Source organism: Aedes albopictus, chromosome 2 (assembly GCF_035046485.1).
Source record: "Aedes albopictus strain Foshan chromosome 2, AalbF5, whole genome shotgun sequence".
NCBI lineage: Eukaryota > Metazoa > Arthropoda > Insecta > Diptera > Culicidae > Aedes > Aedes albopictus.
The window spans coordinates 42,961,106-42,988,800 of NC_085137.1; the positions used below are offsets into that span (position 1 = coordinate 42,961,106).

The following is a 27,695-nucleotide window of genomic DNA, read 5'->3' on the forward strand; positions in this document are numbered from 1 at the left end:
GAATTCTTATAATAAGTTCTCCAGGGATTCTTTCAAGCAACATACGTGTCACAGAAACGACACGGGCAGCGCATATTTTGGTGGCGCAGAAGTTTGACTTACTTTAAACAAATGAGTACTTACATTTTAGATGCGCTTGTTTCCAGGGAATCCTTCAGGGATTCACCCAGGGAAGACTACGGCGGAATTCTCCTGGAATTTCTCTATGAAATCCACCAGGAGTTCATCTAGGAATTCTTTGTTAAACTCCTCCATATATTTCTATTTGAATACATTCCAGCGATTCGTCAAGCATTTCCTTCAAGTGAATTCCAGGATTTTTCCAAAAATTCCATTCTTTGAGATTTCTCCGGAAATACCTTCAGGAAATTCTTAAAGAATTTTACCAGGGATTCCCTTCAGAACTTCTTACAGGGATACCTCAAGGGTATCCTCCAGTGATAGTTTCAACATGGCTTTTACGAGAATACCTTCAAGAATTCTTCCAAGGACCCGTCCCTCTAGGATGATTGAGCTTCAGTATTTTTCACCTGAATCTGAATTATTATTGATTCAGAGATAGGAAAGGGTGATATTAATAATACTCAAATAACCAGAAAGTTAGGTAAATCATATATTTATTTATTATTTTCGATTTCTAGAAACAAAATAATTTGTGGAAGCTATTTGTGCAAAAAAACTAAATCAAGGTAAAGGTATACACAATCTACGTACTTAAATTCTCGTTATGTTAGGATTCAAAACAAAAAAGCTTGGGAAAAACCTGAAGTTTTTACTATACTTAACACCATTAAAATATTGTTTATTTCCTAAACTTAGCATTATTACAAACATCGTCATTGGCCATCCCATCCATCCGTCGGATAGTTTTCGTTCTTTTCGTGTTTCGCAATAAGAGAGTTTCTCGGGTAATTTCGCTTTGCGCAAAGCGAGCAACAGCACAGCAACAGCATCAAAATATAGTTTTGTGTAGCTCTGGGTAAATATGAACATTTATGTAATCATAATTGTATACCGCAGGCCTAAAACTTCTTACCATGACGATGACTTCAGTTGGTTTTCACAATTCAGTTCTCTCCCTTGCCGGTTCGTCGTAAAAGTGCCGCCGCCAGTTCCTTCTTCATCGACGCCTGCTGGTTCGTGTCGGCCAGCTTCTGGATGCTTCTCAGCCCGTTGACGATGTCCTTAGTCTTGCCAAAGTAGATCTCGTTCAGCGTGTTGCGAATTTTGTTCTCCATGTCCTCCACCAGGCGGCCAATGTTGGCGATGTGGGGACTGCTTTCGCTCACCGGGGCGTCTTGTTCCACCTAGAAAAGAGGTAATTAATTTTGAGTAATTGCTACATTATAAATGGCTTGTAAGTAATTATCAGCAAAAGCTAGATTGAGCCAACATTAATTTCACCAAGAACTCTAGAATATTCTTCGTGAACTCTTTCAGAAACCCATCCACGGATACCAGCTATTCTTCAAAAAAAAAATTAAAATATTCCTTGAGAATTCTTTTTCAGGAACACAAGGAATTCAACAAATTTCCCTTCACAAATTCTACCACAGATTTTTTTTTAGAAATTTCTCAAAAGATTCCTTCATAAATTCTCCAAAGAATTTCTATAGAGAACCTTTTATGGATTTCTTCTGAAATTACTCCATTAATTCCTTAGATAGTCCATAAATTACGTCACTTTGCAATCTTTGCTGGAGTTCTTGAAGAAAACGCTGATGAAAAACTTGAGAAGTCTCAGGAGGAATTCCTATGTAAACTTTTGAAGTATTCTAGAAAAAAAATCCCGGAGGAATTTCTAAGAAAATCTCTAACGGGATTTTTGAAGGACACTCTTGAGGAAAGGGATTATAAAATGTAAAATGTTCTGAAGCAAACCCTGAAAGAATTCCTGTAGGCATCACTAAAAGAAATTCCTAAATAAATTGAACTTTTTGAAGGAATGTATAAAAAACTGGAGAATGCTCTGCAGTAATTTCAAAAAGCATTTCTTAAAATATTCCTCGAGAAATGTCAAGAAATAAATCCTAGTGATTTCTGTGGGAATTCTTAAAAGAATCTCCGAAGGGATTTCTGAAGTGTTCCTGGAAAAAAATGAAAGAATCCCTGAAGAAATATTCAATAAATTGAAATTCCAAGAGATGCTTATGATGCAATCTGAGAAACTTCTGCGAAACCCCCTGGAAAAACTACTAAAAGAATTCCTTGAGAATAATCTAGAGCAACTTCAGGCATGAGGGAATCCCCTCAGAAAATCCAGAAAAAAGCTCTTTATTCAGATAAATTTCTGAAGGAACTTTTCCAAGTAACGATTTGGTTACCACTGTTGTTTGGTTTTATCAATCCGGGTGGAATCCTTGTAAAAAATCCAAGCGGTATCCCCGAGGGATTTTCAAGGGAATTCTTTGAAGGAATTCTACGAGAAATCCCTGAAGAATTTTCAGGAGGAATCCCCGATAGAACTCCTGGATGAGTTTCAGAAAGAAAACCTACAGGCTTTCCTGAAACAAATGCTGGAGGAATGCTTGTAAGAACTCCATGAGGGATTCCCGGAGATATGCCTGCTTATAGCTTTAAAGACATTATTGAACGAACTTCTAGAAGAAACCCTGAAGAAACTCCAGGAACGATCTCTGGAAGAACTCCTTAAAGAATCCCTAAAGAATTTCTGGAGGAATCCATGAAGGAACTCCTGGACCACAGATAACAGATGTTTATCCTAGAACAAAATTTAACTCAAAACCTGTGTTAAAACTGTAAAAACCAAATACGTTGCTCACTGCTTCCATCTATTCAACGAATTACTGCAGTAATTACTATCTGACAGGGATTATTTACGTTTGCCGGTTGACGGTTGAAAGGAATTACATACATTTTGTATGTTAGCATAGACGCATATTATCTGTGCCTGGACTAATAATTTAATGGAATCGCTAGGGGAGCTCCTAGACTACAGTATGACCCATAAAAAATGCGACAGTTTTCAAAGTCATCGTTCCCCTACTTCGAACTGATTAACCTCGCATGTATCTATTGGATAGTATAGTAGAGCCACTAATCTTATAATGGCAAAGGAACATAGACTGATTCCATGCAAATACCTTCGGAAATATAACGTTGAACATATGGATGTCGAAATCGTCCACGCGCCAGAGGCCGTTTTTTAAGGATATAATTTTCTTTCAATTGCTTTCAACCACATTCAATCAAATTTTATTTTCAAAATAGTACTTTTATGGCTGGATAAGGTCTTCAGGAGTTGGTTGGTTCGTCGGACAAGCACGAAAAAAATATTAACTTATAAATTAAGAGACATTTTGTGAAAATTGAATTATTTATTTAATTTATCTTAAATACGGTTTTTAATATGTAGCACCTTTTTTAGTTTTTGTTTCCTAAACATTTGAAATTATTTTTAAAATATTTTTCAAACATGGGCGTATTAAAGAGTACATATTTCTTCATGGTTTTCATGTGTTTAAAATTTTTTATCTTAGTTCATTTTGCTATGAGAATTATAGGAAAACTTGATTTTATTTAGAAATTGTTAACAATTATAAGGTATCCCATATACGTAACCAATGAATATTTTGACAAAAATGTTAGAGATCCTGTATGACAATGACCTCCTTATTGTATCCTAATCCAAAAAAGTTTAATTCATTGGGATTATTTCATTAAAAATCATCAAATACTGCAAAAAAATGGAATGTCACATTTTTTTATGGGTCATACTGTAATCTCTAAAGCTTCTCACATAAAAAATCCTCATAGGAATACCTAAGGGAACTCTTGTCAGAATAGCTGAGGTATCTCAAGAATCTCTCATGATCTCTGGAGGAATCCCTGTTGAAAAACCTGGATGCATCCCCGAATCCTCCTGAAACTACTGGGCTGATCTCTGATGGAAATCCTGGAGAAATCCCCGAAAGAGCTTGTGGGACAATCCCTAAAAAAACTACTATACAGCAAAAAACCTCAAAGCAACTCCTGGATCAGTTCCTGGAGGAACTTTTGTGGGAATAACTAAAGGAGCTCCTAGAGAAATATCTAAAAGAACTCTTGAAAACATGTTGAAATACAGAGATGAACCAGCCACGGGCTGAAAGTCTCTTTAATAAAGATAACAAAAAAAACAACAACTCTTGAAAACATCTCTGAAGAATCTCCATGAGGTATTCCGAAGAAATTTCAGAAGGGATCCTTACCCAAGCATCAATTTGATGCCTTATTTGCTTGCAAGAGGTTTTGACACCCACTTTGGAATCAAGATAATTTTGTTTTGGCTATATTATGGTGTCGATAACATCTTGGAATCTACACTACTTAAAAATGTTACATGTGTGAAGGAATTCCAGAAACAAAATTTATGTAAGAATTCCTGGAGGACTCCTTGAATGAGCTCTTGCAGAAATTACAGAAGGAACCTCTGGGGTTTTCCTCGAAATTTCTGGAGGAGTTCGTAGAGGGATCCTTGAAGAAATTTGCAGAGATCCCTAAAGAAACTCCTAGAGATCTCTGAAGGAACGCCAGGAGGAATCTCAGATTGGAGTTCTAGAGGAACTCTTGGAGAAGAAGAAGAAGAAGAAAAAGAAGAAGAAGAAGGAACTCCTGGGGGAATATTTGAAGGAACTCGTAGACTCAGCTAACCTATGGGAATCCCTTAACCTTTCAGGACGCACGCCTGTTTGATCCTAAAACTGCACCGCGCTCGCGCTGTATACTACTAGCGAGGATTTTTGTTAGTGTTGTACTTTTTGCAATGGCTCGCGTCCTGACGGATCTTCTGGATGAGTCCCCAAGAGGCGTCCCCGAATCCTCCTGAAAGAATATCTGAAGGAACCTGTCGGAATACCTGAAAGATCTTCTGAAAACAAAACCAAAACTCCTAGATGCATCTCTCATTGATCCTGCATGAATCTCTGAAGGAATTCCGTAGAGACCTGCCGGATCCTTGTGGAAGAATCATTAAAGAAACTTCTGTAGCGATGTGAATGATAAATGAAATCCAATGAAAAAAAAAAAATACTTCATTGGTTGACGGCTCCGCAGTCTTAAAAACGAGTGTTATTATTAACTCAACGTTTCGATACGGGAAAAGTATCATCCTCAAGGGGGAAATAAATAACAACGATCTGGGTTAAATGTTTTGCCTAACTTCAAATGTCCCTTTTTTGTGTCGTTTTTGATACATGACTCCACGAAAGTTCAACCAGCTCAACGCTTTTTTAAGCCTAAGACTGTGTAGCCGTTAACTAACAGACCCAAGTAACCAGAAGTTTGGATAAGAGGGTACTTCATAAGCTAAGCAGCTTGTTGGAGGATGCTCTTTAGCCTTCTAAGCAGCTTCATTTTTAAGTAATTTCGGAACTTGAAAATTCACACAAGGAAGCTTGTTAGCCTTCTAAGCAGCTTATGATGAAACTTTTTTAAAATGAATGTAAAAACAAAAATGTACTTTCCAGATTTCCAGCCTGTGTTAATTTTTGTTTATATTGCTGACTAACATGACATGACACTCCTGGAGAAGATTCGAACCGGAGTCTTCTGCGTGATAACCTGCTGTCGTACCGCTGCGCTGTTGTAGATACTTGTTATGACCAAGTTAACTGCGCTTCATGTCTGTGGCGTGGCTTACCAGGATATCGAACATGTCGTGTGGGGATGCAATGAGTATCGTGAGGTCAGATCTGAGCTGCATGAAATTCTCCGGGTCCGAGGAAAACAACAGAAACCCGTTAGAGAAGTGTTGGCAGGACTTGATTTGGAATACATGGAATACATGAACTTGATTTACCAGTTTTTGAAACGTGTTGATGTCAGAGATGATGTTTTGAAATGATGTTGTGAGCACACGCTGAGATCAGTTGGGATAAATAAATGAAAGCGGTGAAAAGGCATAAAGTGTGAAAAAGAGCTTTGTTGTTTCGAAATAGTGTTGCAGATAGAAAGAGAGAGAAGCTCGTCAGATGTTTTTGGTGCTGGTGAGCTATGTTGTTTGATGGTGTTGCAGATGCAAAGAAGAGGATATAATCGGTTTGGGTGCTCACGGTGTTGGTGGATTGCTGAGTATACACCTGTATGGAAAGTGCTAGTGACAGATCTGCGAGGCAGGTAAGAAAGTTCGCTATATAACAGGGTTGGAAGAGATAAGTTTGGGAACTGGTATTAAGATAGATTTTTTCGCTGATTTGGGAATCAGATGTGATGGTTGTACTATCTGATTTGGTAATCAGTATCGTTATCAATGGCAATGAATAGAAACTGATAATTTGTTTTGATGCCGGGAGTACTAATGCTGTTTTTCTTTTTGATTCAGTTCCAACCCACGTAAAAAAAGAAAAACGGCATAAGTCTACAGGTTCTCGATTTGGGGAAACCAGAGGAACCGTTACGTGGTCCGATTTGGGAATCGGTTTTGGTGCGATGATTTTAAGGTGGCAAAAATTATGGTGAAATCTTATGATACGTGTTGAAAACTATGGAATCCTACATAAAGGGTGATACGGTCAAAATTTGGTCAAACAATTTGTTTCATAACTTGAAACTGCGTACACCAAAACAGCTGAATTTTGGACCAGTAATGGTACTTTATATGTAGCTTATACCATAAAATTTTCATCAAAATCGGTTTAGTATTTGCGGAGATATTGTGAATCCTGAAAACTGCAATTTTAAAATTTTGTACAAAGAGGATTAAAAAATAAGAACACATTTTTACTCTTTTATTTATAGAGCCAGAAATACTGAACCAATTTCAATGAAAATTTTTCTGTATGTAACGTATACATATCAAAATGTTGTGTAAAAATTTCATTCAATTTGATCCAGCCGTGACAAAGTTATATTTGTTTAGGTGGTCAAATTTTGTCAAATTTTGTCAAGTCAAGTCAAATTTTGGTCAAACAATTTTTTTCATAACTTTAGATTGCGTACACCAAAACGGCTGATTTTTGGATCAGTAATGGTACATTATATGTAGCTTGTACCATAAAATTTTTATCAAAATCGGTCTAGTATTTGCGGAGATATTGTTGAACCCTGAGATCTGCAATTTTAAAATTTTGTGCAAAGAGGATTCACACATTTTTACTGTTTTATTTATAGAGCCAGAGATACTTAACCGATTTCAATGAAAATTTTTCTGTATGTGAAGTATGCATATCAAAATGTAATGTAAAAATTTCATTCAATTTGATCCAGCCGTTACAAAGTTATATTTGCTTAAGTGGCAACCGGTCAGTTTTTTTCATATTCAAACTGCTACAACTTTGAAAATATTCATACAAAATGGCTGAAAATTTTACTAAGAACATATTTACATAATAGTATTATACTGTAAAATTTTGATAAAAATCGAAGCAGTATTGGTAGTTCTATAATCAAAATTGCGCTTTACTGACCTTAAATTTCCGAAAATTTACTATTGAGCGCCTTTGTACAAAATTTTAAAAAGGTAGGTCGATGGTTTTATCTATATATCAACCATTACTTAATCGATTTTGATGAAAATTTTATGGTATAAGCTACATATAATGTAGCATTACTGGTCCAAAAATTAGCTGTTTTGGTGTACGCAGTCTAAAGTTATGAAAAAAATTGTTTGACCAAATTTTGACCGTATCACCCTTTACTCATATCCGATTTGGGAATTGGATGGCGTTAAAGGTAAACAAAAATAAAATCTCTAGATTCATACCATTGGTACCTGCGGAAGGATATATAGCTGAAAATGGAGTGGGCAAGATAGGAATTAAGGTGATGAGGCGGGCACAGTGATATTTAGTCTAGAAATTTATTCTGAGTTGACACACACATACGCTCACCCACTTATGTTCGATCAATTGCATGTACATACCGTCTACCCCCGTTAGTTTGACCGCATCTAATCTGAACACTTTTCAATTTGTAGTTTGCAATACGTAATGTAAATCGTTTATATGTTTTTTTTTTTAACAATTAGTGGCTAATGTCAATCTCGGTGATAATGGTATTATTTTCAGATGGATATGTCACGAGCCATACCGCCTTTTAGATGCAATGAGATTGACAAAAACAAGTTGCATAAAGCATGGCAGGTTTGGAAACGGTCTTTGGAGTATTATTTTGAAGCAGAGGACATCACCGACCAAAAACGGAAGCGCGCTAAGCTTCTGCATCTCGGGGGGCCCCAACTACAGGCGTTGTTCCAGTCTCTTCCAAATAGCGAACGATTTGCTCTAGTATCTCTAGAGAAGGCATATTACGACGTGGCTATTCAAGCATTTGACGATTTTTTTCAACCGGGCGGCAGGATGTTTTGGAGCGGCATAACTTACGGCGGATGAAACAAAACGAAGCTGAGAGGTTTGCCGAGTTCGTCATCAGGATCAGGCAGCAGATTGCGGAGTGTGGTGTTGATAAGTACGAACCAGCGGTTAGCAAGATACTGACGGATATCATGCTAACGGATACCATAGTAGAAGGATGTGCATCGGCGGAGTTGCGAAAGCAGATCTTGCAAAAGAATCGCTCGGTGGAAGAAATCGAAGAAATTGGGAAATCGCTAGAAGGAGTTCAGAAGCAGTTGAAGGATTTTGGGTCGCTTCGGGAAGAAGGAAAGCAACACGATCGCATATATGGCATCCAGTCTAAGCCTCGATACCATCCCGGAAGAGCAAGAGCGACAGGAAGCGTCCAGCCAAACTCCAAAAAGCCGGAAATGAAATGTTTCAAATGCGGACTTTTTGGCCATATCTCGACTGATACACGATGCCCGGCCAGAGGAAAATCGTGCAACCGATGCAAGAGAACTGGGCATTTCGAAGCTCAATGCCGTATACAAGCCCGGTCTGCCTTTCCCTGGAAAGAAGAGTCGACGGAAGCTAAACGGATTCGGGTAGTTGAACGAGCAACGGCACAATACCAGATGCGCGAATCCAACGCGATTGAGGCTAGTGAACCTCCAGCGAGTACTCCACAGAAAACATATTATGCTTTCTATGCAGGAAACTATTCGAACATCGTGACCTGCGTGATTGGGGGAGTTTCACAACCGATGTTGGTGGACTCGGGTGCCGAGGCAAATTTGATAACCGATGTGGCATGGGAGGCACTCAAATCAGCCGGAATCGAAGTTTTGAACTGTGAAAAAGGAAGCGACCGGGTGTTGAAAAGCTATGCGAACAACATTCCATTGACTGTGCTGGGTACGTTTAAAGCTGTCGTGACCGTTGGAGTGAAGTCTGTGCAAGCCGAGTTTTTCGTGATCAAAGGGGGCCAGCGATCGCTTTTGGGAGATGTGACATCCAAGATGTTGGGAATATTGAAAGTGGGTCTGGAGGTAGATCAAGTATCAGAGTCCTTGAAACCGCTTTCTAAGATCTCTGATGTATCGGTGCACATTCATCTGGACCCAACAGTAAAACCCATTTTCAAGCAATTCTTCATTACACCAACAAAGCTAGCCATGAAAATGTTTGACACTTCTGAGGTCATTTTGACAGACCACACACATGCACGAAAAAGACGGATTATATATTCTACTTTATCGATATAGTTGCCGTCCTTTTCATGCTCATGTTACATGATTGTTACATGTTACATGATTGTTACATGATTGTTACAACAAGAAAGAGAATAAATAAATACACTTTAAAGTTAAAAAAAAAAAAAAAATGCTCATGTTACATATGTCAAAATGACCTGAGAATTGTCAGTCATTTTGAGGTTAGGTTCGTTGGTGTAATAAAGAATGCGACGAGTTCCCGTAGCTCTGGAGGAAGCGGTCAACAGTAAATTGAAGGAACTAATGGCTTTTCGTGGTAGTGGATTACTACAGCCGTTTCGTGGAAATTGTTGAAATGAGGACCATTACTGCTGCCGACACAATACGAGAACTATCAACAATGTTTGGTCGATTTGGTGTCCCGACCACGATGCGAGCTGATAATGGACCGCAATTGAGTGGAGATTGCAGCGAGCTCAAACGGTTCTGCGAAGAGTTCAATATCAACTTTGTTAATACGATCCCTTACTGGCTAAATTAACTAAAGTGTTACAATAGACGGTTGGTAAACGACTTCGTGTATTTCGGATCCTTATTAACAGCAGACAGCCGCCTTAGCCATGAAATGCGAAGGCGTATCATCAATGGAAGTCGGGCCTACTATGGGCTCCTCAAGAATCTGCGGTCGACAAAGATTCACCATCACACTAAGTGTACCGTGTACAAAACGCTGATAAGATCGATAGGAATTATTAGCGTGTTACGGATGTTTGTCTGTGCTATAAGTTTGCGTCTCAACATTTTTGAAACCTGTGTATACGCCCTTTCTAATCACATTAAGCATTTTCTTATGAAAAAAAAAACACCTCAATTTCCCTCTTGGAATTTGTTCACGAATTGCGTATCATACTCTATGTAGGTATGTACTCTGTTATCTACGTCCATGTTGACACAACAATGATAATGTCGTTCCTTATCAAATTCTATGCTTCAACATATGCAAGATAAGCATCATTATGTTAAACCATATCCCCTCAAAACTGTTTCCTTAAAAAAAGCGATATCAAGATCATCATAGCGACTGCATTCCGAACATATAACGCTAATGATCCTTACCTGCCGTGTCAGACTCCCGCCCAGATTGATAGTTCCCGATCCCTGCTTGTGGGTTTGCAGCCACAGCATCGCCGTCGACGTCAGCTTGTAGTGGGCCGTCCTCCCGGAGCTTTTCTCCTGCACCTCAACCACATGGATCGAGTCCCAGCATCCTTTGGTCTTCTGATTGCCCTCTCCGGCCTTCTTAATCAGAATCACCCCCGCGAAGCCGTGGTCCAAATCCCACAGATATGCGGACGATACGCCTCCCTCGTAGTACATCTCGCGGTACTGATCGAAGGCGTGATTCGCTTCGATTTCCAGCTTCCGCAGCCGTTCCGATGGCATCGAGCCATCCTCCAGCGGCGGGTCGTAAGTGTTCGTCCACGGGCAGCGGTATGAGTCACCATCGCGGTTGTAATCGCACAACAAATAATCTTTGCCCGTTTCCTTGTCTTTCGCAATTTTCAGCGGCTGATCCACCGATGTCAACAGGTCCTCGCATAAGGCCGGAGCCAGGTCTATCAGGTCGATCAAATTCTTCTCAATCTGCTGAGGAGGAAGTCGCCTCATCAGATCCAACGCACAATCCATTTGCTGTTCCGTCTGAAAAATACACACACGGGAGAAAGGCAAAAAGGTAAATCACACAAACAGGGCGTGACGTTTCTCCCCAACGAGAAAAGGATTCCTCCGACCGACACTCACCATTTCTAGTTTCCTAAAGAAAATCCTATCACAGAGAACGATGATTTATAGCGCAATTGAGCAAGTTTATAATCGCGTACGCACTCGAAAATATACACGAGAAGATTATAAAATTTAATATTTTCACGAGCAAAATGAAAGTCTTCGTGCGATGCCGTGACAAAGTGGAAAATAGGGTTCCCAGCGCAGCAATGTCCTGTTTGACACTTCGACTGGCGACAGCTGATGATTTGATGATAGTTGAAATCTACTTTACCGATGATGATGTGCACTGAGTCAAAATGACCGCTGAATAAATTTTAAAGTTTAATTTGAATCCATCAAAATCCTTAGGGAACGTTTAAAAATTACGTCCAACATTTGGGGGAGGCGGGGGAGGGGGGGCTAGAAAAGTGTGACAGTTCGTGTAATGGGTATAGGGCACTGCATGAAATTCCCTCCTTCTCTTTCACTCTTACAGAAATTTTGTAAACAACAAGGCCAAGAATCGTCAAAATCCCATATAAAATCAAAACAATGCAGTGCCCTATAGGGAAATTGCGTGACAGAGGGGGGAGGGGGGCGGGGTCTGGAAATCCCAAAAAACGATGGACGTAATTTTTGAATCTTCCCTTAAGGGTAGAATAATAGGCCTTTTCAGGTGACAGGTCCGTGTATGCCACTGTTCACAACTGCCGAACAAAGGCGCAAACGCTGAATTGTCAGTTTCATATGAGAACTGTCAAAGACCCCCAAAATCAGCTGATTTTAGACGTCAAATGAAAAGGCCCGTTTATGACGTCCATCGTTTTTTTTCGGATTTCCAGATCTCCTTTCCCTAACCCGACGTCTCCACTAGACAGAAATGTCTTGCCATTTTGCTGGACAGATGTGTCATGACAAAAATGTTCTCTCACTGTTTGAAAGCAGCAGTGTTGATCATTTCTGTTACGTTTTCTCTTTCTGGCAGCAAAATGGCAAGACATTTCTGTCTAGTGGAGACGCGCACTCAGCTAAATAACTTTAAGATTTCCATAAGGCCAAACTTATGAAACGGCCTTTAAATAATTCATAATGATTCGGATGAATTTCATAAGGTCACTCTATGACGTAAAATCGTCTCACAGCTTGGCTTTTATTCATGTTTAGCATACATTCCGATTCACTGCGAGCGCTGACCAAGTGAATTATCACATACACACTTGATGTTCAATTACATCAGTTGAGTTGTAGTTCATGAAATATTTAACAATAAATCGTGACGATGTGTTTGTGACAGCATTACTTTTCACCTCTGCTGATGGAGAATCAAAGACAATATCAGTAACATTTGACATAGTGTTACATAACACAGCGTAACAAAAATTAACCTTTTGTCTGTCTCAAGAGCAAACTTATGTGTCTCCGAAGGATTTTGGGCCGCTGAATCTGAATCCGGGCTCAGATTTGCTCTAACACGTCACAATTTTGAGCTATACCTCAATTTATAGAGCAAAATATGCGATTTTGGGCTTTTTTGACTGCAAGCCATTAAGCAAGAAATATTTTTTTTAAGCAATCAAAAGGTTAATTGGTCAATTAACATCTAAATTAACTACTCATGCAAAATATTTCGTTTTACCAAATCGAATTTGATAGTTTTAAGCGATTTATGTTAGGTACGATATTTCCCATACAAGTCACCCTCCAGAAGTTGCATGCAAGTTTTCATACTAACATAAAATGCTTAAATCTATCAAATTTGATTGGGTAAAACGAAATATTTTGCATGAGTCGTTAATTGGCTTCTTTAGCGGTGTTGAGATAATTCCATATTCGGAATCTGCATGCCAAACTGAGCCGAAATCCAAATTTTCATGAATTTTGGTGCCCGGGAACCTATTTAAAAATCAATTTGAAATTTGTATGGGAGCCATTTGTCGGATCACCCCTCGTCGCATTTTGTATTGGGCTGAGCTGTCAAGCAGTTGCTCAGCTGTCAAGAGGTGATTTCAAAAACTATCTTTGAAATTGATTTAAGGCATCAGAATAAAGTTCTAAAAATCTGAAAAAAATCATAGTGGCTCAGAAAAAGATGCTCTTTCGTATGAAATCGAAAAATCAATACATTTTTCTTAATTTAAAAACCCAATTTAGATGTTAATTGACCAATTAACCTTTTGATTACTTAAAAAAAATATTGCCTTGCTTAATGGCTTGCAGTCAAAAGAGCCCAAAATCGCATATTTTGCCCCATAAATTGAGGCATAGCTCAAAAATGTGACGTGTTAGAGCAAATCTGAGCCCGGATTCGGATTCAGCGGCCCAAAATCCAACGATCAAAATCCTTCGGAGACTCATAAGTTTGCTCTTGAGACAAAAAAAAATGTTGCGCTGTGTAATGTGAGATTGTTCCTATACAATTTGTAATGCTTCATGCAGTTCGCAGTCAAACCCATGAACAGTAAAAAACAACTCAGCGATAGTATGATACATGACATACAAGACATATTGGTGGTAAAGTGTCATTTGCAGTTTGGAATCGAGAAAATCATAGAGTGATATATTAGGTAAGCAATAATACAAAGAGCTACAGTATGGCATGAATCATTTATGTAGTTAGAACCACAAGACAAAGTGTTTTCGGCTATGCGGGGAGTCGCCACCGTATATGAACATTAGCATTGTGACAGCTGTGGAGTTATGTCAAACAAACAAGGCTACGGCGGCGCTATCTGTTCATTAAAAAGCGACCGTTTTAGTTATTTTAGTGATCCACTGCGTATCGGTTTTCTCTCGCGTTTTCTTCTGAATCAGTATTGTCGTTGCGGTTGAAACCTAAAGTTTCCCCTCACGCGACAATCGATTCCACTTCAAATCCATTACGTTGGACGTAGTGCGCTAGTGCGCTGGGCGCTCTATCCAGTGCACTTAGCCCGACGCACGGTTTAAGAGAAAAATCGATTTTCGCGTGTCAAAAATTCCGATTTCGGATTCACGAATTCAGAATTCATTTCTATAAATTTTGGAATCTGATTTTCGGTAAGTTGCTTTTCGGTAAAAAACGCGCCCGCTTCTTTCACGACGATGATGACAATGATGATCATGATAGAGAATGATGATTTCATTTTTATTGAAACGCTTTTTTGTTCAGTGTATGTTTACACCAAACTGTCAAAGTAGTGCTGAAGCTGTAGATGCGCATCATTTTCTTTGAGCGCTTGCATTGAATTTTCCGAATTTTCACTTTATTTTACTCGTTGTTTTACGTTTTTCCACCGAAAACACTAACTATGGGCTCGAAGAAACACAAGAAGCACAAATCCGAACGGAAGGAACGCGAAGGTAGGTCGAACTGGAACTTTTCTGTTGGCGTTGTGTTTTGATTCACCGCTTTCTTTTGCGCAGACAAAGCCAACCTCTTGCTGGATCGTCCGCCGAGTTTGAAACTAATTCTGAAGGTGAGCGGAAACAATTCCACCCCGGAGCATGGTAACGATTCACCGGCTTACGGGATTCACCAGGATGTGAGCAATCCGGCCTTCGCTGGGGAATATTCCGGCGAGCGTCACAAGAAAAGCAAGAAGAAGAAAAAGAAGAAGGATCGGGAGAAGAAGCATAAGCATCATAAAGAGAAACGCCGGCATCGGGACGATTCGAGTCAGGAGGACTTCAATAGTTTCGGGGATGAAAGTTCTCAGGCTCTGCCGGAAGGGAGTGCTTTGTATGCTCCGCCAGTGGCGACGACACCGGTCAGTATGGGAAGTCCCGCGTCGCTACCGGTGACAAAGCCGTTCACTCCGATAAAGAGCCCTGAGCCGGAACTGTTGCCGATTGTGCAACCGGCAACACCGGCCACTCCTGCTACCCCTGCGACTCCGGCCACTTCTTTGGCCAAGGAGGAAATCAACGCTCCTAGTTCGGTGACCACGGAAGAGCCGATTCCGAGTCCGGCCTCGATGCAATCCCTGTCTCGGCCGGGAAGTAAAATGGATTTCCACGATACCGGCTCGAATCAGGCGCCGAAAACGCCCGGTTCGGATTGCAGCGGGCGGGAACCGAGGACGTGCGTGCTGAAGCTGAAGCAAAGCCGGTCGCCGTTGGCTCGCTTGTTGGACCATTTGCTGAAGGCGCTGGAGAAACGCGATCCGCATCAGTTCTTTGCTTGGCCAGTCACGGATGATATTGCTCCGGGCTATTCGACTATCATTACGCGACCGATGGATTTCAGCACTATCAGGCAGAAGATCGACGACAATGAGTACACTTCGGTGGGGGAGTTCAGCGACGATTTTAAGCTGATGTGCGAGAATGCTATCAGGTGAATTAGTGAAGTCCTACTTCTCCAGAGTTTTATAAAACTAATTTTCCAATTCTTGTAGATACAATCATTCCGAGACGGTTTACCACAAGGCAGCCAAAAAACTGCTCCATGTTGGAGCCCGTCTCCTTCAGCCGGAAAATTTGATGCGGTCTCTGCGTCCGCTCATGACCTTTATGCGTGAGCTCACCTCAAAGGAACTAGGGTTCGAGCTTCCCGCATCGTCGGACGGTCCGGAAAGTGAGCAGCATACAATGGATTCGGCCGATGAAGCCGTTGCTGCGGCCGTTGATGAAGGAATCAATGCTCAGATAAACGCCCAGCTCGAGGAGGAAGAAAAGCGGAAACAGATCCGGCTGGAGAACAATCCGACGTCGAAGTTTGAGCCTTTTGTCGATGATTTGACGGCGGAGGAAGTACTGCAACAGGTGAGAGTTTTGAGGTTTTGTAAAAAAAATTTCATTTGATCAAAAGTTTATAGCTGCCATGGCATCCTATCTTGTATCATTTGGGCAGGTGTACCTATTTTGGGAACTTGCCGCTATGACTAAGTCAATTTCGAACCGATTGATTTGAATTTTTGTATAGAGTTGGATACTGTACGTACTTAACTCTATACAAAAATTCAAATCAATCGGTTTGAAATTGACTTAGTTATAGCGACAAGTGCCCAAAATATGTACACCTGCCCAAATGGTACAAGACCCTACATACATTTATTTGTTCAACATCATATTAAACATTTTAAGATAAGACATACACCCTTATTCTTGTTTTCGATCGAATCCACTTTCGAACGTAAATCGTTCGCATTTCCGTTTATGCCAGCAAAATCAAATGGGCTACGGACCAAATACGTTCGAAAGCGGATTCGTCGGTAAACAAGAATGAGGGTGATAATCAACAATAGTACGCCACAGTACTCGGTTTGTGGCTGCCGCTGTCCATCCTTGGTCGCGCCCAATGCTCGCCAGGTCACGCTCCACCTAGTCCGACCATCGTGCTCTCTGCGCTCCACGCCTTCTTGTGCCAACCGGATCAGTAGCAAACACCAGCTTTGCAGAGCTGTTGTCCGGCATTCTTGCAACTTTCCCTGCCCAACGTATCCTTCCGGCTTTGGCCACCTTCTGGATGCTGGGTTCGCCGTAAAGTGCAGCGAGCTCGTGGTTCATCCTTCTCCGCCACACACCGTTCTTTTGCACACCGCCGAAGATCCTTAGCACGAGTCGCTCGTAAACTCCGAGTGCTTGCAGTTGCTCCTCGAGCATGGTCCATTTCTCGTGTCCGTAGAGGAGCACCGGTCTTATTAGCGTTTTGTACATGGTGCATTTGGTGCGTGGGTGAATCTTTTCGACCACAATTTCTTCTGAAGCCCGTAGTACCCTGGGCTTGCATTATATCTTCCAGGAAGCTTTGATTTCAGGCATGTGGCCGATGTGCTTTGCAGTAATGATTGGGATAGCTGAATGTATAATCAATGGCAAACAATTCTGTAAAAATCAGATCTTCAAGTCATCTGATATAGTTATACTGATCATGGTGCTGCCTAGTATATCGAACATTTGTCGAAGTCATTTATGTGACGGGAAAATATAATTCCAAGTTGGTGAGGGAGGGTAATAGGCCCAGTCAGACCCCTGAATGGGCAATGTGGGTTAGTGTGTGGGAATGCCATTGAAGGTTTGTAATATTCTCCGAGTGTTGAGTGTGAATAAGAAAAAGATTTGGTTAATATTGTTTTAACTTGTATTTCCATTTGTGCACCCCTCAGGCATTCTTGATGTTGTTATATTTCCTTGAATTCTTTGATTTCCGCTTATCGGGGGTGCGCGAGCTCTGATATCAGAACAAAAGAGCTAGTTACATTAGCTAGACAAGAAAACTTGTGCTCTAAATAAATATAATCAATACAGTCCAAATAAGTTCTTTTTATTACGTGACGGAACCGCGAACACCGAGGCTTTCGAAATCCAACAGGGCGCGTCCCCGGGTTGCGGATAGGGGGAAAAGGGAGATATTTCGCATTTGTACTGTAATCAGCTAATGTGATATTATCTCCTATGGTGTTGTAGTGCGAATGAATCCCTGGGCTTGGATTATATCTTCCAGGAAGCTTTGATTTCAGGCATGTGGTCGATGGCCTTTGCAGTAATGATTAGAATAGCTGAATGTATAATCAATGGCAAACAATTCTGTAAGAATCAGATCTCCAAGTCATCTGATATAGTTATACTGATCATGACGCTGCATAGTATATCGAACATTTGTCGAAGTCATTTATGTGCCGGGAAAATATAATTCCAAGTTGGAGAGAATATTACAAACTGAGGGAGGGTAATTGGCCCAGTCAGACCCCTGAATGGGCAATGTGGGTTAGTTTATGGGAATGCCATTGAAGGTTTGTAATATTCTCCGAGGCTTTCGAAATCCAACAGGGCGCGTCCCCGGGTTGCGGATAGGGGGAAAAGGGAGATTTTTCACATTTGTACTATAATCAGCCAATGTGGTATTATCTCCTATGGTGTTGTAGTGCGAATGAATGATCTCATTCTATGGGAATTCGAACCTTGTAATGTATTGTTTATCAACTTCAATTTTCTAAGCTTGATAAGGTTTTGAAGACAAACATGAGATGAGAGAATTGCCTAATAGGAAAGTCACATCAGCAAAGCTTTTACATATGCAAATGCTATCCATGGGGTCATGTCTAGCATTTAATATGTATGGCAATGACTGATTCTTACCTAGCAGGGGTACTACAAAACCACGCGGACAATTCGATTAATGGCTTAATTGGGGATAGTATATTTTCCAGAACTGAAGGGACATTTTTTCCGGGGTGACTGGCGAGTCGGAGAGGGTAGAAGTTTCCGTTTGTTATAATTGACAAAATAAACAATCGGGCGCTTTTTCTTTCTATGACTTGCTTGGCATTTTGTGGATTATTGTTTTTTGGTTTTGGAAGGTATGCGATTCACTATTGAGCCTTAAAATTATTTTGCATCTGAATAGCATTGATATTGTCAAGTCTGTACCAACACCCTAATCCCATACCAAAATACCCTTTTCCTATCCCATGGCGTTTATGTGGTCAGCAATGACTATTCAGCCATTACCCCTCCTTATCATCGGCTTTGGACTGACTTGCGCTCTCATTGCCCCACCAAATGCCGCAAAATGAAAATGAAAATGAAATTTCTTCTGAAGCCCGTAGTAAACCCGACTTCTGCTGATGATGCGCCTCCGAATTTCTCGGCTCACGTTGTTGTCAGCCGTCAGTAAGGATCCGAGGTAGACGAATTCCTCCACCACCTCGAAAGTATCCCCGTCTATCGTAACATTACTACCCAGACGGATCAGGTCGTGTTCGGTTCCGCCTACCAGCATGTACTTTATTTTTGAGGCATTCGCCACCAGTCCGACCTTTGCTGCTTCACGTTTCAGGCGGGTGTACAGCTCTGCCACCGTTCCAAATGTTCTGGCGATAATATCCATGTCGTCCGCAAAGCACACAAATCGACCGGATTTTGTGAAAACCGTTCCCCGGCTGTTGAGTCCGGCTCGTCGCATCACACCTTCCAGCGCGATGTTGAAGAGTAGACATGAGAGTCCGTCACCTTGTCGCAGTCCCCGGCGAGATTCGAATGAACTGGATAGTTCACCCGAAACCCTTACGCAGTTTTGCACACCGTCGATCGTTGCTTTAATCAGTCTAGTCAGCTTCCCAGGAAAGCCGTTTTCGTCCATGATTCTCCATAGCTCTGCGTGGTCGATACTATCGTATGCCGCTTTGAAGTCGATGAACAGGTGGTGCGTTGGGACCTGGTATTCACGGCATTTCTGGAGGATTTGCCGTACGGTAAAGATCTGGTCCGTTGTCGACCGGCCGTCGATGAAGCCGGCTTGATAACTTCCCACGAACTCATTTGTTTTAGGTGACAGACGACGGAAGATGATCTGGGATAGCACTTTGTAGGCAGCATTCAAAATAGTGATCGCCCTGAAGTTCTCACATTCCAAATGGTCGCCTTTCTTGTGAATGGGGCAGATTACCCCTTCCTTCCACTCCTCCAGTAGCTGTTCGGTTTCCTAGATCCTGACTATTAGCCGATACAGACAGGTGGCCAACTTTTCTGGGCCCATCTTGATGAGTTCAGCTGCGATACCATCCTTACCAGCTGCTTTGTTGGTTTTGAGCTGGTGAATGGCATCCTTAACTTCCCTCAGCGTGGGAGTTGGTTCATTTCCGTCCTCCGCTGCACTGGCGTCGTCGTTTCCTCCGCTGCCGTGGGCTACCGTGCCTACGTTCTCCACGCCGTTCAGGTGCTGATCGAAGTGCTGCTTCCACCTTTCGATCACCTCACGTCCGTCCGTCAAGAGGCCTCCGTCTTTATCCCTGCATATTTCGGCTCGCGGCACGAAGCCGTTGCGGGATGCGTTGAGCTTCTGATAGAACTTCCGTGTTTCTTGGGAACGGCACATCAGTTCCATTTCTTCGCACGGTAATGGCTGGGTATGCTGCGCAATTCAGATCCCATTGTGATCCACTAGCCTCTGCCCAGCAACTCTTATTCCTACCTCCTCGTGGTACCGGCCGGAAACTACAAGCAACCTTAGGGAAGATCGGGTAACTTTGGTCGTAGGCTGACAGGGGAGGAGGGGGGGTGGTTTGCTTCGGCAAACCTGAGCGTCTGTTCTCCAAGAGGAGCGGCTCACAACAGCGTCTGATCCCTATGTTAGGGGCGGCTGATCATTGTCCGAGTGCCAGGGAAGGACTCTAAGCTTAACTGTGCACTATGGTCCTACGAGCCAGCCGTAAAAAACCATTGTAACAGAAAATCAGCAACAGAATAACACGAACCGAGAACAACGGCAACGACCGCAGCGAACAAAAAGGACTTGCGATTGGAAACTCGGTACGTGGAACTGCCGATCTCTCAATTTCATTGGGAGCACCCGTATACTCGCCGATCTACTAAAGGACCGCGGGTTCGGCATCGCATCGTAGCGCTGCAGGAGGTGTGTTGGACAGGATCCATGGTGCGAACGTTTAGAGGTTATCATACCATCTACCAGAGCTGCGGCAACACACGCGAGCTGGGAACAGCTTTCATCGTAATGGGTGATATGCAGAGGCGCGTGATCGATTGGTGGCCGATCAACGAAGGAATGTGCAGGTTGCGGATCAAGGGCCGATTCTTCAACTTCAGCATAATAAACGTGCACAGCCCACACTCCGGAAGCACTGATGATGACAAGGACGCATTCTACGCGCAGCTCGAACGCAAGTACGTTCGCTACCCAAGCCACGACGTCAAGATCATCATAAGAAATTTAAACGCTCAGGTAGGCCAGGAGGAGGAATTCCGACCGTCGATTGGTAAGTTCAGCGCCCATCAGCAGACGAACGAAAACGGCCTACGACTCATTGATTTCGCCGCCTCCAAAAATATGGTCATACGCAGCACTTTTTTCCAACACAGCCTCCCTTATCGTTACACCTGGAGATCACCACAGCAGACGGAATCTCAAATCAACCACGTCCTGAGTGACGGACGGCACTTCTCCGACATTATGGACGTCAGAACCTATCGTGGCGCCAACATCGACTCCGACCACTATCTGGTGATGGTCAAACTGCGCCCAAAACTCTCCGTCATCAACAATGTACGGTACCGGTGACCGCCACGGTACAACTTAGAGCGATTGAAACAACCGGATGTCGCCTCAGCATACGCACAGAATCTCGAGGCCGCGTTGCCAGATGAGGACGAGCTCGATGAGGCCCCTCTAGAGGACTGCTGGAGTACAGTGAAAGCAGCCATCAACGACGCAGCGGAGAGCACCATCGGGTACGTGGAACGGAATCGACGGAACGAATGGTTCGACGAAGAGTGCAGAATGGTTTTGGAGGAGAAGAACGCAGCAAGGGACCCGACAGAACGTGGAACGTTACAAACAGAAGCATTGAACGTATCCGCGTCTTTTTTACTTAGTGACCACTTTGCTGCCGTTCTACGCTTAATTGTCCCATGTTATATGGGAACCCCATATAACATGGGACAATTGGCTTCTTTAACGGTGTTGAGATAATTCGATATTCTGAATCTGCATGTCAAACTGAGCCGAAATCCAAATTTTCATGAATTTTGGTGCACGGGAACCTATTTTAAAATCAATTTGAAGTTTGTATGGGAGCGATTTGTCGAATCACCCCTCGTCGCAGTTTGTACTGGGCGGAGCTGTCAAACAGTCGCCCAGCTGTCAAAAGGTTATTTCAAAAAATCTTTTTGAAATTGATTTAAGGTACCTAAACAAAGTTCTAAAAATCTGAAAAAAATCATTGTGACTCAGAAAAAGGTGCTCTTTCGTTTAAAATAAAAAAATCAATACATTTTTCAAAATTTAAAAACCCAATTATGCGTTAAATGGCAGTATGGCGGTTTGAAGTGAGTTTGAGTAATTCCACGGAGGTGCGGGACTGCGTCATAAGAACTTAAATTTGGATTGATGATTTGTAGTTCCGTGTAAGAAAAATTCTGGATGAGAGATGGCGGAAAAGGAAAACCACGATTCTAGTAAGTAAGTAAAAGAACAAATCGGGTTAAGTATTTTTCCTTTTAATTTCACTAAGAATTCTAGTGTCACTAGATCTACGCCAGGTGTTCGATCGCATCGACACTTCCAATCTACCGGTAATACTCAAATCCATGAGTGTTTCGGATGACCTAATCAACCATATCTTGAATCAATCAGGCTGAGTCGACAGTTCTGTTAACACGCAGAAAAATAAATTGTAAACACAATTAAATTCTAGTTCAAATCAACCGATTTTTCAGTTTACTATAGCGACAAACTGATTTCTAGTTTAAACTGAACTGTTCCATTTGTTTGATAATACAAATATTTTCATTTGTCGAAATTTTTGACAGTTTGTTAAAACAAACAGAGATATGGTTTTTTCAACATAAAATAATTGATTGATTCAAACGACTGCACTTTTGCCACTAACAAACCCGGAATGTGATTGTTTTGGTGACGGCAGCAACTGAGGCAGCTCGGAAATCTATTTTTAGATCGTCGGTAAGCGGATGGCGAGGAGAACGACTAGAAAAAGACAAAAAAAGGGGAAACCGATCAACTTTTTGTGGATGCTGTCGTGAGTACCTGCGCGTTATCCATCACGGCCAAAGCTGCACTTGGAAGTTGGCGTGATGGATTTACTGCACCTTCTTCGCTGTGGCGATGTTGGGGTAAGCATTTTATAGATGTGTGAGTGCTTTCGGGCTATGTTTATGGTTTTTATTTTGTTGAAACAAATGAAGTTTTTGGCATTATATGAAATGATGGTAATCGGTTGTTTTTATCAATAAACTCTGAATGAAAACAATTAAATATAACTTTGAAATAAGTAAATTCTCAGTTTGATAATCAACCATGCGTTTTATTGTTTTAAACAAGCGCCATTTTTCTGCGTGAAGAATATCACAAATAACCACAGTTTAAATGGACAAAAACAATTAGGAAAATATACGCTGACAGCGCATCATGAAAGCATACAAAGCGTTTTATACCCTGAGTAACTTTCTTAGGCAACATCCGCTGAAATGGAGAATTGTAAAAAAGGTTTATCACTCTCTAAGAACGCCTATTGTCATACACAGTAGGAAAGTTGCTGCAACCATACTGAAAAGAAATCGGAATTCACTACGACGAATGGAAAATACAATGTTGACGGCACTGAAACCACTTAGCACTAGTATGGGACACGCTTGTATGGAAAAAATAAATCCTTGCTCCAGTCGGCTTTTTAGATCCCATTTAGGTCCCATATGAACTGTACAAAATTTCAGCGCAATCGGCGAAACTATAATTTTGCGCAAGCGGTTCAAAGTTTGCATAGGATTTACTATGGGAAAAGCTACACTTTCAAACAAAAAATCCCAGAGGTCGCCCTTTGTCTCCTTAATTCAAATAGAGCAATGCTTCTTGTAGAAAAATCATTAATGAAACGTTCCTTCGAAGACCGCAAAACAATTGGATGCTTCTGGAAAAAGTTATTGATTTATTATCGATTAGTGATCCAAGGAACGGCTTTTTGTTTTGTTTTATTAGCAGCACTGCTGCTGCCGTTGTTGCATGGGGTGGCGGGAGGCATCACCACCCCCAGAAACAGCAGCAGCCAAGGTAGCAACTACAGTGCTGCTGATTAAACAAAATAAAAAGCCGTTCCTTGGATCACTAATCGATAATAAATCAATAACTTTTTCCAGAAACATCCAATTGTTTTGCGGTCTTCGAAGGAAAGTTTCATGAATGATTTTTCTACAAGAAGCGTTCATCGGTTTGAATTAAGGAGACAAGTGGCGACCTCTGGGATTTTTAACCTGAAAGTGTATATTTTCCCATAGTAAATCCTATGAAAACTTTGAACCGCTTGCGCTAAATTATAGTTTCACCGATTGCGCTGAAATTTTGCACAGTTCCAATGGGACCTAAATGGAATCCAAAAAGTCGACTGGAGCGAGAATTTGATGTTTGTCCCATACTACTTAGCACCCTAGAAGACCTAGCAAGTGACAAGCCTCAACAACAACCCAACAATCAGGTTGATACCAACGACGCGTACAGCGAAACTCAGTCCAACTTATTTACAAGCAATAGATGCACAAAAACTAGATGGACGAACTATAAAAAACAACATGAGAATCGCAAGACTGAATTTTATGAATCACGTGTTTTTAAGTGCCCGGAACGGAATCATGCATAATGCACTAAGGTTCAAAATCCAGGGAAAAAAGAAAGTTGGAAGGCCATGTTTATGCGCTACACAGAATGTGGATAGGAGCGGATATTCGTTGGAAAAGTCAAGTCTTGGTAGATGAGGAAAGGTTTCAGGGGTTTCAGGGAGGTTTCAGGGGCATTTCAAGAAGTCCCATGATGTTCCAGGCGCGTTACATGGGATTCGAGTGGGTCTTAGAGGGATTTCCGAGGCATTTCAAGAAGTTTCAGAGGATTTTTCGGTGGGTTTTAGGGAGCTAGAGACGCGTTACAAAGACGTTTTCGGAGGGTTTTAAGTGCGTTACATGGGGTCCGAGGGGGGTTTAAGCTCGGATTCTGAAGACATTTCACGAGGCTTCAGAGGATTTTCGGCGGGTTTAAGAGACGTTACATAGGTGTTTTCAGGGATTTTGGAGGGTTTCAGATGCGCTCCATGGGGTTTTAGGGTGCTCCGGAGTTTTTAAGTGGGTTTAGGAAGCATTACAGAGAGCTTCAGGGACGTTTTCGGGGTTGTGTAACCTTCTGGAACCCACTGTAATCCTCCGAAACTCCTGATAACGCCTATGTAACGCCTCTGTAACATCTTTAAAACCCGATGACGCCTCTGTAACGTCGCATTCCCGTGCAGCTGCCGGCTTAGAATAGCACTACGGACCACCTGTTCCGGGGATAAAAGTACATCAAACAGGTAACCCCAATCCAAGGTGTCAGGCGACCCGTGCTGATGGATGAATGATTGAGGGGGTTTAAAACACGCTCAATCATTAACGGGGCCCGTAGCGTGGGTAGATCCCCTTTTTGTATTGCGTTGCGGTGAATGATCTACCAAACCTAAACTATCAAAAAATAAGGCAGATCGGTAAACATTTGTTAACTTCAATTGAAAATTCATCGCACATAATTTGTTATCATTTTTTATGATCTAATAATTTTCATTTTATTTATCATTAAATCCCTCAGGTGCAAGCTGCAGCCATCAATGCCCGCACTAAGCTGCTAAAGAAAAAATCCGCCCATAAGATGGGCTTCCTGCGCCAAGCCAAGGACGGGACCACTTCGATGAACATCATACTGGACAACGAAAACAATGCACCGGAGAAGGTCGTTTCGCTGGAAGCCTTCACCGGGAAGCTCCAGTACGGTACAGCTCAACTGCAGGGATTCCGTGAGGACCGGAGGAACTTTGCCAAAACCGTCAAACCTTTAAGCTACGGGGCGTTCAGTTCGTTTGCACCGATCTTCGATTCTCGTTTCTCAAATCTCTCCAAAGAGGAATCGGAAATGGTGCTGAACACTTACGGGGATGAGACTGGGGCAGATTACGCTGAAAGTATTATGCGGTTCTCCAAGGACAGTCCTTACGCTGGGGGTATCGCTCACAGTCTGTTGGATATTCTGACCAATGGCGACCACCGGAAGACGTTTGGCACCCTTTATGAATCGGACATGCAGCGTCAGGAAAAGGACGCAGTAAAGGAAACCTTCCCGGACCCCATCGAGCAGGAAGCCAAACGCCAAAAACTGTCCGACGTTAAAATCGATTTCGACAGCCTCCGGTCGCTGTCCAACTTGGGATTGGACGTTCAGTTTCTGGACGATTTGGAGTTGCAGCTGGAATACGCCAAAATGACGAGCTCGCTTCAGCAGTCACTGAACGACAATTCCAGTCTGATCCAGAAGTTGCACCAGATTCAAACGGATCGGTTGTCGGCACCGCTTCCGGCGCATCTGTCCTTCGTCAAACGGGCGGGCGAGAACGAAATCGATCTCGCGGCGCAAATTACCAACAATTTGACGCAGATTGCCAAGCAGTTGCCGCCGGTGGCCATAGCGGCACCTCAAGGACTGCGGAAGGCGATGGGATTGAACAATGGTGAGTTTCAGTTTCTCGATGAGTAGTAAGGAACTTTATTCGACCTTTGATTACTTCTTTGTTTCACACAGTTGGTTTGGAAATCTTTCAAACACCTCCAGTTGGAGTGGTAAACTCTCAATCATCAACAGCATCTACGCAACACAGCGTAAATGCAAACAATAATGGTAATTACGCTTATTGTCCAGCATCATAACAACATAATAATAATTCCCATCAATTTCCGGTCATCCCAAAAGCCGACATCATTGACACAACCCCAATGGATATGGATCTGGAGCCGGAGACGATTACCCACCACCACCATCCCAATCCGAACCCATCCCAGGTGGACATCGACAGTGAACTGCGGGAGCTTCTGAACACTACCTCCTCGAATGGCAATGACACTGGCGGAGCCGAACCGGACGCAAGCATCGAACAGATGCTGATGGATTAAAAGTGCATGTGTGGGTGTATTGTATCGACCGCGTGCACCTCCGTCTGTGCATCAGGATAGGAAGAATAAGTTTCGCATTTTCGATTGTATTGTATCAACTTGCTGATAACAGCATCGTACAAGGATGAATCCCATTTTATCTTCATAAAATATTATAAGAAACAAACTGATTAACGCTAATTCCTAATGCCAAATTCCATTATCGTCGTCATATCACACTGCTGTCTTCCTGCTAATCTGGTTGTGGGAAGCATATACCTGCATCCATGCTGAAGGAGAGACTGGCAGAGATTACGCAAATTGTCTTAATCTTTGCTTGGTCCATATCGGCATCTCCCACAGTCGTTATCAAGCATCAATACTCTCGTTCATCCTTGAACTTGGCTTTTGCATCACATCATCTAAGTTTGTCTTGAGGCCATCATTATCCGGAATTGCAGTTAAAGAAAGTCGTAATCGCTGCCATAATTCCACGCCAAGTGGCGCAAAAGAGTCATAAAAACGAGGTTCTTCTGAAACCTCTCGCACTCGAAGCGTCAGAGGCCACGCGGACGAACGCCTGAATCGGGGTATCACAAACCAACGAGAAGGAAAAGTCAATTAATCGGTTGGGATCACACGGTCGTCATCGTTATAAAAAAAAGTCGTCGAACGGCAAAGAAAGGATTGCGTGCAATAATGTGACACACTGTTTCTGGGAATTAGTGGGTGCTCAACAGTTACAACTGGGAGGAAGCTGTCGCAGTCACATCACCGTCCGCCGCCCGTGTCACGCCGCAGCACTGTAATTACACAACTAATGAAGTGGAGATTATGTCGCTGAAATGGCAGTTTCTTATTTGTAGCAGGAAAACTGTATACAACACTGCTAGCCGTTGAGGAAACATTGATCGAAGGCAGGCAGGAGGGGCAGGCAATAAAATTGAAATAAAATAATGTTCGTGTGATTGGCAATGCTGCTGGGGCCTGGCGCGGCTTGCGCGCGCGATATCGTGCTCTTTGCTACCTATTCCGTTTGGCATGGGCTGGG

The 27,695-nt window shown here is 42.3% G+C and overlaps 2 protein-coding genes across 2 annotated transcripts; one reads left to right on the forward strand and one right to left on the reverse strand.

The window, feature by feature from the left end:
* Positions 1–600: 600 nt before the first annotated feature.
* LOC109421343 (F-actin-capping protein subunit beta) lies at positions 601–11,479 on the reverse strand. The gene is made up of 4 exons (XM_029871054.2): positions 11,294–11,479; positions 10,607–11,191; positions 1,037–1,307; positions 601–975 (listed from the first exon to the last, which is right to left on the reverse strand). The coding sequence occupies exons 1-3, from the start codon at positions 11,294–11,296 to the stop codon at positions 1,068–1,070; spliced, it is 828 nt and encodes a 275-aa protein (XP_029726914.1). The 5' UTR covers positions 11,297–11,479; the 3' UTR covers positions 601–975; positions 1,037–1,067.
* Positions 11,480–14,424: 2,945 nt separating this feature from the next.
* LOC109421345 (bromodomain-containing protein 7) lies at positions 14,425–26,825 on the forward strand. Its single transcript, XM_029871053.2, has 6 exons — positions 14,425–14,596; positions 14,660–15,572; positions 15,634–16,000; positions 25,314–26,226; positions 26,298–26,393; positions 26,466–26,825. The coding sequence occupies exons 1-6, from the start codon at positions 14,545–14,547 to the stop codon at positions 26,663–26,665; spliced, it is 2,541 nt and encodes an 846-aa protein (XP_029726913.1). The 5' UTR covers positions 14,425–14,544; the 3' UTR covers positions 26,666–26,825.
* The last annotated feature ends 870 nt before the right edge of the window (positions 26,826–27,695 follow it).

Coding starts and splice junctions, on each gene's coding strand:
- LOC109421343 (XM_029871054.2), bottom strand. Junction 1,308..10,606: donor GCGGGAGTCTGACACGGCAG/GTAAGGATCATT, acceptor CCTCTTTTCTAG/GTGGAACAAGACGCCCCGGT.
- LOC109421345 (XM_029871053.2), top strand. CDS start 14,545: ATGGGCTCGAAGAAACACAAGAAGCACAAATCCGAACGGAAGGAACGC. Junction 14,597..14,659: donor CGAACGGAAGGAACGCGAAG/GTAGGTCGAACT, acceptor TCTTTTGCGCAG/ACAAAGCCAACCTCTTGCTG. Junction 26,227..26,297: donor GGCGATGGGATTGAACAATG/GTGAGTTTCAGT, acceptor TGTTTCACACAG/TTGGTTTGGAAATCTTTCAA.